Source organism: Molothrus ater, chromosome Z, assembly GCF_012460135.2.
Source record: "Molothrus ater isolate BHLD 08-10-18 breed brown headed cowbird chromosome Z, BPBGC_Mater_1.1, whole genome shotgun sequence".
NCBI lineage: Eukaryota > Metazoa > Chordata > Aves > Passeriformes > Icteridae > Molothrus > Molothrus ater.
The window spans coordinates 2,300,417-2,313,457 of record NC_050511.2 but is presented as its reverse complement, the minus strand read 5'-3'; the positions used below and the strand labels follow the sequence as shown (position 1 = coordinate 2,313,457).

Sequence of the window (13,041 nt, the reverse complement as noted above, 5' to 3'; positions counted from 1 at the left end):
CGGGGAGGGCGGTCCGGCGGGAAGGGCGGCAGGGAGGGGCGGGGGGACCTGAGGGGAAACTGGGCTAGAGGGGTACAGACACACCGGGAACCCTGAGGGGAAACTGGGCTAGAGGGGTACAGACACACCGGGAACCCTGAGGGGAAACTGGACTAGAGGGGTACAGACACACCGGGAACCCTGAGGGGAAACTGGACTAGAGGGGTACAGACACACCGGGAACCCTGAGGGGAAACTGGACTAGAGGGGTACAGACACACCGGGAACCCTGAGGGGAAACTGGACTAGAGGGGTACAGACACACCGGGAACTCTGAGGGGAAACTGCAGTGGTACAGACTGGGAACTGAGAGGGAGCACTAGTCCAGCTGCATACACACAGTCCGGTAGGTACCGGCTCCAATTACACGGTAGTCCTGCAGGAGATCCAGGGTGTGAAGAATTCAAGTGGCCCTGGAAATGATCCCGGAGGAATCACAGAATCACAAAATAAAGATGATCTTTCGAGATTACCTAGACCAAACCCCTGACAAGGCAGGGTCACACAGAGCAGGTAGCATAAGAACTCCAGGTGGGTGTGAAATGTCTCACAGAGGGACGCTCCCCGACCTCACTGGAACTCCTCTACCAGAGCTATGCCACCTTCAACATAAAGAAGTTCTTCCTCATGCTGAAGTGAAACTTCCTGTATTTCAGTTGTGGCCATTGCTCCTCATTCGGTCGCTGGACACCACTGAAAGAGTCCAACACCATTCTCTGGACACCTGCCTTTGAGATGTTTATCTGCATTAATGAGATCCCCTCTCAGTCTCCTCTAGGCTAATCATGCCCAGGTCTTGCAATCTCTCATCACAAGGGATGCTCCAGACCCCTCATAATCCTTGTGCCCTCCACTGGATGTTCTGCATTAGCTCCTTGTCTTTCCTGTACTGAGGAGCTGGACACACCTGCCATGTTTCTTGCCCTCCAGAATTAACACTCCACTCTTTAACTAAGTTGTTCTATTAAAAACCAACCAAACAAAAATAAAAAAGAAAAACCAACCAAACCAGCAAGTCACAGAATAAAAGAAATAGAACATATTCCAGTTTGCAATTGAAGTGGATTAAATAGAAAGCTTGTGATTTTACAGCCCAGTTTATCCACCCAATCAAGAGCACTCATAATTTGTGTTATAATGATGATGCAGCACGTTTTAGTAATAAAAAATGAAGGGAAAATGTCACCAGCAGTAAGCTTCAAAAACTGGATAATGGGTTTCCTGCTGTAAGGAATGTAAATGTTGAGACATTTACAGAAAAATAAACATCGAGGTGCAGCCGAGAATATTGTTTTCAAAAGCAGCCAGAGATCATTACCTAGTCACAATAATTACCTACTCACAATATTCAGTTTCATCAGCAACTTGGCTGTAAAACCAAACAACCAATTTATTGCAATAAAAAATAGGAAAGACTCAGCCAACAAACAGGCAAGCAGCCAGCACAACCCAAACAAGAAGACAGAGACACTGGAAAAGAGAAGAGGCCTGAAATGCAAAACATATTTGCTTGTATTAACCAAAAGGCAGCTAGTTTTGCACAACTGACACATCCAGGGCAGCAACTACAACAGTAACTTATGGGCCAAGGGACAGGCCATGTCAGCAGCAGGCTCTGTGAGGAGGGGTGCTGGCAGGTAATTTTGGGAACAAACAGCCGACCTTTTCTACAGGATACTGATCCCTGCCATACACACTACCTATGAGCACTTAATGCTGCTGTAAGACCTGGACACCAAGGAACTCAATAACTAACATAATTTGTTGTAATTTTGCAACAGCTTGCTGAGACAGGCTTTCCTTTTTATTTACTATTTACTCCAAGATAAACCCTTAAATGTGCTGAAGTTTTCCACTACAGGCACAGATATCTAGTCCTCTGCACTAACAGCTTTTGTGCTTGGTCCTATGACACCCCTTTCCCTGAAGATTTAAACATAAGGACTTCATTAATTTCAAACCCCTTCTGTTAGTCAAAACCAAGAATCGACAGGCTAATAAAACATTCCATCTGCCACACCACTGCATGAGTTCAAATCCTAAGTCCATCAAATGCTTATTTTCCCCTCCAATTCAATACCAGACTAAAGGGGCAAGCTGTAGGTTAGACTCCCTTAGATCATTAAAGCATGACCAGACCAAAGCCTTCTTTTGTTCTTTTAACAAACCCTCAAGTGTTCCTTCCTTCAAACACACTGGGAAGGACATCAGTGTTCAAGCTCACATCAGAGCCAGGCAGTTCTTTTCTAGTGTACACTCACCTCTCGCTTCATAACCACATCTTTCAACAATTCCATTCATCTTATCCCCAGAATCTGCAGGGATAAGAGCAAATGCTATTTTTATTTATCTCACATGCATATGATAACAAGAGTTTACATAGCAGCTTTCCATAATATTTTACTGAAGTGTTCTTGAATCCTATCTTGTTTTCCTCCATCTTTCCCTCACAGCCTTTCTACTACACATCTCTGGGGTCCTATCCTTAAAAAAAAAAAAAGGACTTTTGGTCCTCCTCAAATTTTTTCTAGTTCTTCAAAATCCTGCTGTTTTATCACAACTTCTCACAAATACATCAACTTCAGGCTTACACTCCATAGCTACCAAGTCATCTTTGCTAAATTTCAACATTTCCAATATTGCTCTCTCCACCAAACTTTTAAGAAACCTACCTCAAATGTCAGAAATTCTTCCGGGATCTGAAACTTCTGCTTCTTCTTGGACCTCCATCTCCAAAACCCCTTTCTTCTTCTCTTCCTCTTCCTTCTCACTAAACCTGCTGCAGCTCCTGAACCAGTTCCCAGGCTCTTCTCTTGGGCATTTTCTGAGTTTTCAGTGTTAGTGTTAAAACTCGGCCCAGCATCAGCCATTGGAAGAGGAGACCTTCTTCCAGGCAGCTAGCGCACACTCTTATCTCCCAGAAAAATCACTGAATTAGTCACTGGGGTTTTTGTCTTCCCCAGTAGGCTCTAATTAGGGTAAGGAACGAGCCTATAGGTGCTAAGCAACCTGCCCCCTAAATTGAGGCTTGTTAGGGGAAAAAGCCCCATCTGGTTTCAACCTTTTCTAGTATTCTAATGCTATGCACAGTATGTCTGTATAAGCACTGCCTGTTCTCACAGCTGTGTTAACTACAGAAAGACATCAGAACATCCAAATAAACCCTCCCAGCCTTCCACAAACACTGCAGTTAAAAAAAAAAAAAAAAAAAAGGCCCAAAACAACAAACAAAACCACTCTACAGCTGCTCACAGGACTGCAACAATTGCTTTTATCAGCATTATACCTCATCAAACCCCTCCTGTGCTGCTTAACCAGCTGCTAATAAACTACAGAGTGTGAGCTGCAGGCAGGGCTGGGGTGACTGGGTGGAAAGTAGATTTGTTTTGTGTGTACTGTGTTTAAAGGAAAGAATTTTATGAGGTCAGCCTTAAGCTTCTCCATCGTCTCTTGTAGGCCACAGTCATGTACTTTTTAAGGTAACCTTATAAGTGAATGGCAAAAATATTTAAGTGCTGGTCAGGGCCTACAACCCTCTTGTGTGAGGTCTAGAGCTGTCAAAGCAGAGAGCCTGAAAGACAGCCTTAATCATGTTGCTAACAAAATATATGTGTGCTCTGGCTATAAGACAAAATACTCTAAGTTGGATACTCAGGTTGGACAGGGCTTGAAGTAACCTGGGCTAGTGGAAAGTGTCCCTGTGCAAGGCAGGGCGTTGGAACTGGATGGTCTTCAAAGTCCCTTCCAACCCCAACTATCCTGTGGTTCTCTGAGTCTGCTTGTTGGAAAGAAATAATTTATGTGCCTGCATTGTATCTGCATTTTCTATGCAGCTGTTTGACAAAACAGAGTTTGGATGGGACATAATCTTCTGTCAAGGTGATGCTGTTTGGGTTTTGCCTTTTTTTCTTTTATATGTTCTCTGCATTCTTCACATACCTATTTGTAACTCTTGTCACTTATTGTACTAGTAGCTATATTTCCCAGTACTTTTCTATGGCCTTTCCCTGAGCAGAAAGACAAAAAACAAATTCCAGAGCCCCACGTGCCGGGAGGCACAAGGCTCCCTGCTATCTTGGTTTTTCCTGGGAGCCAAGGCTGAGAACAGCCCTTCAAGACACATTTTCATGGGCAAAGTACAGCTACTGCTGAAGGGGGGACTGCAGAGAAGGGGCTTGGCCTGGGGGGGGAATTGTATCACCACTTGTCCTCCTAATTGGTGCTTTTTATCAATTATGCTATTTTCCTAAAACCTATAAAAATGCACTCACCCCTGGGGGGGAGTGGGCTTTTGTGGATATCTTTCCATAACTGCCCTTGAAAGCCTTCATAAAGATCCTTTTTTATACTACCTACCTCCTTACTAAAATTATCCCAAGTTTCATTTCCAGGTTGGGACAGAGGCAACAAAGGGACATGATGAATATAGTTATATATAACTTCAGTGACAATAGATATATTAAAGTTTAGGAAAATCCAAATTAGAAACCTAATGTATTTATATATATATATAATATATATAATATTAGTATGCATATATATATACACTAATCAGTTTTGATCATGAAATATTAATGTTGCCTGCCCATCCTCATATACCACAATGATACACCTATATTTTGGTAATAGGACTAACAACAAAGTATTTTAATTTTGTTTTGAAGTTGCTTACTTGATCATTATTATTTTTATTAAATTATGTCTATTGACATAGGCCTGGATTTCACAGTCTTGAACACAGCCTCCCTGACTGTGGGTGAGCATTTGCCTCTATGGACAGTTTTTGTGAAAATTACCCTCAACTTTTGTTCAAAGGATTTGAAGAGTTCTCTTTATCCATCAAAACTATAGGAAATCATGTATTAAGGTAGCATTACCCCGTTAGCAGTACTCGTGGAAAACTCTCCAGTCAAGCACAGCCCTGAACCCAGGCTATTCTCCCAACAGTGACAAACCTGGGATGGTTTGAATTCTAACTTAAATTACAGGAATTTCTCTTTCAGAGCCATAAAAAAGAAGTCCATGGTAATGGAAAAACAAATGCATTACCACTCTACTACCACATTAAGGCCACAAAATTAAGCACACACTCTAATAGGAGGGGACCTAAGTTAGTTAGTAAAACATTAATCTGATCCACTTTGAAAAAACATCATGGTTTATGGGACAAAAGTAATTAAAAAAGTGTATTAAATTGCATCCTTGACAGGATGAATGTATATACATTTACAGCACAACTACTGAGCTGTGAACACACACTGCAGCCTGTGTTGGCATGTACCAGATTGGGAATGTTTTAGAAAAAGGCTGGAGAAACATTCCAGAATGGGAACAGTCCAAAATACCCCATTATGGCTTTGTCCAAAAGGACAAAGCCATAATGGAGTATTGACAGTTATACTGAGGAGTATTTTTGTAAGAAGATCTGGATGTCTGGAAAAAACATATTTTTGAGGATTTGATGCTAAGCAAATGTGGCAGCAGCTCTCTGGCCACAGAAAGCAATGCACAACTTTCCCAGGCCTTGTGCTGGGAAAGGCTGTGAGAAGATCAGAGAAAAGAATTATAGACAATTCTTATCTTCACTTGCTGCACATGCTGTTGTGAACATGTGGAATGTGTTATGGAGATTTGTTTACCAAAGGGTGATTTCTTGATGGCCAATGGTGATGGTGTTTTGACTGAAGGACCAGTTGGGCCCACCTGTATCATGACTGTCTATAAGGGCAATGGGTTTCTTAATAAATACAGTATAATAAAGTGATTGATCAGCCTTCTGAGAATCATGGAGTCAATGCCAATTATCACCCAGCTGGAAGCCTGCGATGACAAACAAGTGTGGTATAGAATCCCAGAATGTTTTGGGTTGGAAGGGACCTTAAAACTCATCCACTTCCATCCCCCTGCCATGGTCAGGGGCACCTTCCATTAGACCAGGTTGTGTTGCATGATGTGAGAACCTAGTCATTACCCTGTCCAAGAACTGAGCAGCTGTTGGATTTGGGAACAGGGATAACAAAAGCCCTTCCCACAAAGCTGTGCATATGTCCATCAATTCATCTTCCCACTGTGCGAGAAAACCATAGGATTCCTCATGCAAGAGGAGTTTTGGCAGAGGTCCTTTATGAGCTTTAGGTTTCATCTCGCCTTTATCATAGATCCTCCTCCAGCTGGACTGAAGCTGGACGACATGCAACATGCACAATCCAACTCGAGTAATTCGCACCCTCAACCCCAGGAGGCTGCAGCAACCAGACAGCCGAGTTGTGCTCTGAAGAGAGCGCTTCTCACAGCCCTGTGCCCCCTCACAGCCGTGGTCTCCATTTTAACGCCCCTTAATGTGAAAGGCAAACTGTACTCTGCTGCTTCTCAGGCACACCTCAGCTGCGTGAGTGAGCTGGGCATGTCCAACAATGGAGTGAGCTGGGCTGCACTCGTTCGGGATGTTTTGGTTTGATTTGGCTTGTTTGGGGTGGGCTTTGGTTGGACTGGCATGGTTTGGGTTGGTTTGGCTTGATTGGGGTTGGTTTAGCTTGGTTTGGCATATTTTAGGTTGATTTGGCTTGTTTGGGGTTGGTTTGGCTTGGATTGGCATATTTTGAGTTTATTTGGCTTGGTTTATGTTGGCTTGGCTTGTTCTGGGAAGTTTTGGATTGTTTAGGGGCCAGACCGCTCCGTCCCCTCAGCCGAACCCCCCGGCTAACCGCCCCGTGCCACACAGGGGAGCCCGGCGCTCATTGGCCACCGCCGCCTTCCACCCACGCTCCTCTACTCGTGATTGGGCAGGTCTTCAGTCAATCTTTCACCTTCCGACGTTTCGATTGGCTGCGCTGGAGAGGCGGGGTGCGCCTGTCCCCCTCGGGGGTCGGCGGGGTGCGGGTCCGGACTCTCGGTGCGCTATTCCCGGCGGCGTTCCCGGTAACATTCCCGGCGGCACCCCTTGTCGCCATGGAGCTCGCCTGCCAGGCGCTGAGAACCACCCACCAGGCGAGGGAAGCGGTGAGAACCGGCGGGGCGGGCGGCTGCGCGTCGCGGTTACGCGTCTCGGTTACGCGTCTCGGTTGCCTTGTCAACGGCGAGCGGGGGAATCTGCGCATGCGCGGGGGCTGGTGTTGTCATGGCGGCGGGGACGGGGTTGGACCCCCTGGGCCCGGGCGGGTGTGAATCCCTCACAGCCCCTCTGTGCATGGTTCTGGAGCAGTAGTAATGGCCAAAGGAGACAGTCCGTATCCCTTCCTCCATTCGTTCTTGTTTCAAAAAGTCACGGCTGTATTGCCCTATCCCCAGGTCGGGTTGGATGGGGCTTGAAGCAAGCTGGGATAATGGAATGTGCCCTGGCCATGGCAGGGTTTGGAATTGGATGGTCTTCAGGTCACTTCCAATCTAAACCATCCTGTAATTCAATGATTCTATGGTTCTTGCTCCAGAAAGCCGACAAACAGCGAGATTTTGCTGAATTTCATAACCTGTTCCTCTGCTTCCATCTGCTGGTTAAATTACACCAGAGGGAGAGAGGCTGCTTAAAGCCTTTCCCATACAGCTGTTGGATGCTGTGCATGCATACACCAATCCCTCTTCTTACTTAAGAATGAAAACTACAGGATTTTTCACAAAAGAGGTGTTTTGGGAGGAGCCCTGAGACTGAGCTTTAGATGTTATATCAACTTGTTGTAGAATCATAGAATGTTCTGGGCTGGAAGGTACCCACAAGGATCATCACGTTCTTGCTCTTGGCCTTGCACAGCACAGCCCCAAAACACACACCATGATCTTGAGAACATTGTCAAAACACTCCTGGAGCTCTTGCAGCTTTGGACTACTCCTTGGGGAACCTGTTGAGTGCCTGACCACCCTCTGGGGAAAAAAACCCTTTTCTTGATATCCAGCCTAAAACTCCCCTTCCCCTGTTCCATGAAATTCCCTTGGATCATGTCACTGGTCACCAGAGAGAAAAGATTGGTGCCTGCCCCTCAATATTGTCTCCTCAGGAAGTGTTAATAGGATAGATATGTTTACCTAGGAATGGGATCCTCTAGCGTGGTCTCCTTCTGAGCCCTAAAGTGAATTCAGATCTTAACCACTGCAAATGGAGCCTGAAGGTGTGGTATTGAAATAGCATCAACACGCAGGAGGAGAAGAGAAAAGGGGACCTGATTTTTAACTTCACCAGTGGGGATTTGCATGGCCTTTGTCACAAAGATGGTGCTCGATACTAAATGCAGAAACACTTGTGGGACTGAGAACTGGAGCTCAAGAGCTCTGTCAGCTGTGCCACAGGATTTGGTATGATGTGCTCTTGGCAAACTGGCTTCTCCATAGCCTTTTGAAGGTAACAGTCGATGTTTTGGGTACAGAGATGAGGGAGTTGTTTGTGTTTCTCAGAAGAGCAGAAGTTTGGAGGCTCTTTTTTTGATTAGTGACTTAAAGAACCACCTGAAGCTGCCAAGTGGATTTTTTTCCTTCTTGTTCCCAGTCATAAGTTCTATGGTGAGCTCGGTGTATGTCTTTAATTATGAAAGCTCATTGTAATCCTTGAAAAACTTTGGCAACTCTATTGTTTGCAGCACCCTCGTATTATTTGGAGGAGAGAGGAGGGCAAAGCGCCCTTTCTTTGTCCTGGGAAATTCTATTCAATGGCAGCCAAGTTATACATTGTTTAAAACTCACCAGTTCCATTTTCTGCTTGTGTTTCTCAGAAATTACGGTCAGCAAGCCAGACAAGAACTGAACATTCAGCCTTCTGAAACGCCTGTCAAGGGTGCAAATATCCAAAGGGCTATGAGGAATGCAAAGCTGTGGGAATACAGAGTGGTGGAGGGAGGGAGGGAGGAGGAAAACTAGGTGAGCCCATCAGGCCTCTCTGTCCTGGCACATGGTGCCAGCTTCATTTTGAGGAATTCCATACTTGTCAGCATCCTGGGATCCCAAAGACAAAGAGGGAAGGGTGTATTACAATTAGTGGTTTCCCTGTGTGATTGCACAGCCACCTGGCTGCCTCTTGTCCGAGTTCCTAGTCTCAGAGATCTTTCTGAGCACATCCTGACCGCCCCAGTTGTTTGCCCTTAGAGTGCATATGCTAAAGCAGAACAGTTCTTACTCCCAAGTTCCCCAGGTAATAATGACTTACTCTTGTAGCTCTTTATTTTTCATCCCAACAAACGTGCAAAATTCATGCAGAATAGATAGGGTGAAATGATAATGAAATGTTACTGAGTTAAATTAATCTTTTAGTAGGCCCATTAATTTCAGGAAATTGCACAAGAGACTTGGTTCATTCATTTACTTGAATGTAAATGCATTTTAGTGAAAGGTGTGGAAATGACTAAACAAACAATTGCACCTAAGATGCACAACTCTATTAGAATCTAATTCAAAATGACCCAAAAAAAGGAATATGTGCCACTCTTTTGTTAAGCTAGAAAAAAAACAAACCACTGTAAGTGTTGAAGGTAATTAGTTAAGTGCTCAACTATTTCGTTTTTAAAACAAGATCACATTTAAGTGCCTTAAGGTTTTATTAATTTCATGGACACCAAAACCCCCTATAGTAATTGAAAATTTAATTACATTTGTTTTTCTGTTCTTTTAAGAATGGAAGCTTATTAAACTTTAAACATTTAAACATCTATTGAAATACCAGTGGCTATAAACAACATGTGATTCTAAATACTAATTAAACAGGAAGGCTAGATCACTATAAAGCTAAACTGAATTTTAAGTAACTTTGCACTTGTAAGCACTCCTGTTTTTTCATGCTGTGTGAGATCTGCCATTTCCTCCCTAAGCGCACCAGAAGCCTTGGGCAGTGTTGGTATCTGCCTGGACTGTGGCAGGGAGGTTTTTTTGGGCATAAGTGCAGTGGGTCAGTCCTAGAGGACAAACTGGAGCTCAGGACAGCAGGCCAGGGCAGGCACAGAGCTCTTTTAAGGGGACAGATAAAGCTCCTGGTGGCACTGACAGTGGCACAGAGGCTCATCTGCCTTTTGGAAAGGGTGTGTGCTAAAATAATGGTGAAATAATAATGTGCTAAAATAATGGCTTAAATAATGGTGAAATGCAGGAAAGGGTTTGGTGGGGCTGGTCAGGCAATAATCCATATGCCACTGGTTCACCAGATTGGTGACTTGGCAGCAGATGCATGTTGAAAGGTCCTTGGTTTTTGTTTGGTTTATAGAACTCTCACATAACTGAGCTACCAGGGAAACCTCAGTTCTATTTTTCAGGTCCAACCTAATACAAGTCATTGTCAGTTGATTAACTGATTAACAGCTTAGTTAATTTTCTTTGGACACATCTGATTCTCAAAATCAGCCATTGCTTGCTGTCTGCATTCTTCTTAACAAAGGCTAAAGACAGAATTAACCTCTCAGTCCAAACTCTCTTCTCATTTTTAGATGGGGCTCTTTTGGGATGTAAAGGTTCATTTTCCTTCTGTTTGGTCAGCACAACCAGACGAACATTGCTATGTCAAGGCTGAAGTAGGTGGCTCACACATAGACACAATGTTATCCTACCCCCGAAGCAGGCCTGTACTTAAATTATTTGACATGCTGCCAATCACTGTATCACTATTTGTACTAGAACTTAAAGTGCTTTTGGGATATCAGAAGTAACAAAAGGGGATGAACAGCAGCAGATGACATGCCAGAACACAAATTCTTTTCAAGGGAAGTTCCAGCCATGGATCATGAACCCTGTCAGTCCATCAGGGAGAGGTAATTTCTCTCTTGTCAGAATATCCATGTTTATTCCATGAAACATTTGATGTGTTTGTCTTCTGTGGTGGCCACTCTGTTTGCATACTGTATTTTAAATATTCAGAAGTAGCTGTAACCTTGCCCTTTGATACATTAGCAAACACAACAGTTAATCTTTCTCAGCATAAACCTTCAGGAGCAGTTGCATTTTGAGGGATGTACAGGTGGGATTCTCAGCAAGTGATGACTCCAGTTTCCTTCTTGCATCTCCAGATGTGTTTCAGAATTTCAGGTCATCCAGGAGAAATGGTAAAAAGGCAACAATTCAAAATCTGTTTTCCAAGCACCAGCATATCAAAAGATTAAGAAGGAAAAGACTCTTTCATCTCAGTGTGTGTGTGTGTTCTCTCTTTGCTCATGGCAATTCTCAGAATTGGTTCATTTCTTGTTGCAGCACCTCCCAGGAACCAGTCTGCTTCATTCAGGAGTTACCAATCTACAAAACATTTACACAGCACTCATTTCTCCCCAAAATGGTTCAGAAAAATTATCTTTGTACCACCACTGAAGTGGTATTGTAACTTCTTTTGGAAACAGGTTCTCAAGAGGGTATCAAAGATAGAAAGGGGTTATGCTTTTTTCCCTTTTCCCCAGCCAGTTTTAGCCTTCATTCTAGAAAACCAGAATGAACACTCTACAAATCTCATTTGCAGTGTGTGAAATGCCAGTTAACTTTGACTCTGCAGGAAACGTTAAGTGCAAACCCCAGCTCTTCCTTCGTCGTGACACTAGATGGCCCCACGACTGAAGCAAACGTCCCAGGAAATACCTGCTGGACTGAGATGCTTTTTCCCAGTTCTATCCAGTACATTTTACAGGCTGGCAGATTTTATTTTAAAATAAAACAGTAGCTGATGATGTTATCTCAAGTGTTGATATTAGCAGTGGAATGCCATGTGATACCCAGCGCTGTGTGCAGAGCAGAGGGAGGTCTAACCTTGCAAAGGAATGGTGTATAAAGAGGTAAATTGGTTTTGCACCACCCAAAAAACACCTTTGATTTTTGAAATAAGTGATTCTCTACTATCAGAAGTCTGCTATGGTTGCTCTCTCTTCCAAGAGACCAGAAAGAATAGAGTAATGGTCTTTATATATTTATTTTGCACATCTTGTGGGGTTTAAAAACATCAGCCTTGGTCAGTAGTAGTTCCTTGGCATCTTTGTGTGCCAGGCACAGGTAGAGAGCAGCCCAAGTCCTTGATACAGGTGGTGGGGCTCTTTCTGCAGTATGAAGAGTAGAGAAATCTGTGTTTGTCACCTGCAGGCAGTGGGTGACACTTGGGCTGGGCTTTTCCTTGGGGGTGGATGAGGATGCTGCTCAGTTGGGATAGAAGGGAGGAAAATTGGGGCTGGAAGCAGGAGCCTGTGTAGCTTTACTGTGCAGTGTGAGCAGGGCTGTGTGTGTGCTGTGCCATCAACAGAAATCATTGCTCCTTCCCCATCCATTAAGTGCCACTCCTTCCTGTTTGTACTGGGTCCTCACGAGTAATCACAGAATCAAAGGAAAGACACAATACCTCAAGCTGGATGAGGATCACCGAGTCCAACTCCCAATGCCTCCCAACCTAAGAGAGAAGGGAAGTCATTAATTTACCTAAATGTGTGTTTGGCCATACTTACTTTCCCTGTGGTCACAGTTTCAAGTCCCAGTGAAGCAGACCAAAGGCAATGTGCTGATTTCTAGAGCTTTCATTGTAGCACCTTCTGTTATGACCCAAGAATCTCAGAAGTTCTCTGTAGACACTGAGCATACATGGCGTGTTTCATCAGAGTAAGGCTGTATTCCATCATCTTGCATAATTCTGTTTCCACTGTGCCTTTTCCTCTACCTGATATTGCATCTGATACTCTCTCCGCTGAAGCTTCACTGAGTGAAGAACAGGATGTTTTATGCTGCTTATTTTTATTGCTGAACCATTTGTGAATGAGTTTGGGTTCTCCAGTCTGTGCCAAGACATCCATGGGACTGACTCTATATTGAATTTCTTCATGTTGAGTCCTGATTTTGGTCAGTCCTCTGTGAAAGTCATGCAAGTTTCATGTTATCTCAATCTACTAATTCTTCCAGTGTCTGTGTTCCATTTATTCCATTTATACATCAAGGCCTATGAAATATGAGGTGTCAGCAAGTGTTGCAGCTGGTCTTTGTAGCAGAGTCATGCAGATCTCAGACCTGTTCACCAGCCCCACTTCTCCAGGCACTCAGAGAACAGGTTTCTGGTGGCAAGGGAAGGACACAGCCAGG

The 13,041-nt window shown here is 44.0% G+C and overlaps 1 protein-coding gene across 5 annotated transcripts in view; it reads left to right on the top strand.

Annotated features, from left to right (window-relative positions):
- The first annotated feature begins 6,937 nt into the window (after positions 1–6,937).
- KATNAL2 (katanin catalytic subunit A1 like 2) overlaps positions 6,938–13,041 on the top strand; it is a 29,004-nt gene continuing 22,900 nt past the window's right edge. For 2 of the 5 annotated variants that reach the window (XM_036402672.1, XM_036402671.1), the window contains exon 1: positions 6,938–7,038. In XM_036402672.1, the coding sequence (XP_036258565.1) occupies positions 6,988–7,038 (51 nt within the window). In that variant the 5' untranslated portion in view covers positions 6,938–6,987. Of the gene's footprint in view, positions 7,039–10,620; positions 10,755–13,041 lie in introns of all 5 variants that reach the window. The other 3 variants (XM_036402673.1, XM_036402675.1, XM_036402676.1) reach the window with 3 other exon arrangements.